This window comes from Hipposideros armiger, unplaced genomic scaffold (assembly GCF_001890085.2).
Source record: "Hipposideros armiger isolate ML-2016 unplaced genomic scaffold, ASM189008v1 scaffold_45, whole genome shotgun sequence".
Lineage (NCBI taxonomy): Eukaryota > Metazoa > Chordata > Mammalia > Chiroptera > Hipposideridae > Hipposideros > Hipposideros armiger.
Window position 1 is genome coordinate 4150988 of NW_017731395.1, and position 1568 is coordinate 4152555.

General features: G+C 39.0%; 1 protein-coding gene across 1 annotated transcript in view; it reads left to right on the forward strand.

Moving 5' to 3' along the window:
- MIA3 (MIA SH3 domain ER export factor 3) overlaps nt 1-1568 on the forward strand; it is a 74606-nt gene that overhangs the window by 23390 nt on the left and 49648 nt on the right. Inside the window, exon 2 of the mRNA XM_019639594.1 lies at nt 1250-1383. Coding sequence (XP_019495139.1) covers nt 1250-1383 — 134 coding nt within the window. The remainder of the gene's footprint in view (nt 1-1249; nt 1384-1568) is intronic.

Consider the following 1568-nt stretch of genomic DNA (forward strand, 5'->3'; position numbering starts at 1 on the left):
CTAAATCCTCAATGATCTCTTCTGAGGGGGACCAAGCGAAACACTGCTATCTCCAATTCTGATAAGAGTCCCCAATCTTCTACTGTCCATCACCTTCAACCTGGCCTCTCACCCAATAGCCTCTGAATTAGGATGCTGACATGTATTAAAATAATCAGATTTTAGTTTCAAAATCCAAACCTCCTTCAATTCTATGTTTGTCCCTCAAATACATATTTAAAGACATGTTTTAATGTATTTATTGCTAATTGGCTTTTAGAAGAAGTGTTATTTCCATTTCATCCTTCTTTGTCTCTGCTATTTAATTGTATTTATTGTCCATTTCATCTTACATCAGAAACTGTATTTGGCCAACAAAAAGAAAAATATCAGTTTCTAGTTATACCAGTTTCTAGGGCAAATGTGATTTAAGTCCTGCATTTTAGGACTGAAGGTAACTACTGAACAATTCTCACAGTTTGGCTTGTCCCTGCCACATGTGATGATGTGCACTTTTGATTTTGTTTATAGAAATAAGTAAATAAGGACATTTCAACTTTGTTTTGAAAACTTCTTACTGTTAGGTACAGTCAACATTATATCTTTCAGAAAAGACTACCTTGTAATGTGATTGGATCCTCAATAGGGTGTGACATTTCCCATTCATTTATCCAGATATTATAAGGAGAGAATAACTTGGCCTCAGATGAAACTGACAGTGTTATGGTTCCGTGGTAGCAGTTAGAGCCACTTATAGTGCCTTCAAGGGGTTAGTTCACGTTAATTGACCCCGTGGGGGTTCCTAGGTGTTCTCCCCAGTTTCCTATTACCTCTACATGTAGTCATGCTTAAGCTAGTAAGTCTCTGCACTTGAATTTACCTAATTGCACAATGAAGCTTTTTGATGATTATGAGATAGTGAAGATCGAGGACTGGGTCAGAGAGGGAACCAGAGTGTCACTTGAGAGCAGGCGCGTGTTGTGGTGGACACATTGCTTTTCGTTTCTCACCATTATCCACAGAGAAAACCAGCAGAAGTTTCCCTCACCTCTCTCTACTTGCAGGGAGTGTCAGGATTTATAACAATAAAGCTCTGAAGGTTTTAGGTACTTTGAGCATGGGAATTGAGAAGCGACTGGTTCCAGAGAGTACTGGAGAAAGTTAATTGTTTACAGTGGGTTCTTACATTTCCTGATAAATCAATATTTACTGTGAACATTGAATCCTGCTATCTGGTCATTTTTTTTTCTCTCTCTCTCTTTATATACAGTGTTAATGTGTAAGGGTGAAGCTCTAGAAGATTTTACAGGCCCAGACTGTCGTTTTGTGAATTTTAAAAAAGGTGACCACGTGCACGTCTACTATAAACTGGCAGGGAGATCGCCTGAAGTTTGGGCTGGAACTGTAAGTGAAAATTTGACATACTTTCTTTTCTGACGTTTTATTCGCTTGTTTAGCACTGTCTATTTAAATAACTGTTTTCTTGGGGGTATTTGATGGTGTTAACCTATCCTCTGTGCTCGAGTGTGAAAAAGATGATTTGGGTCCCCAGCAGGCATCAGGCGTGGCACAAAGTAGGGGCTCAGCAG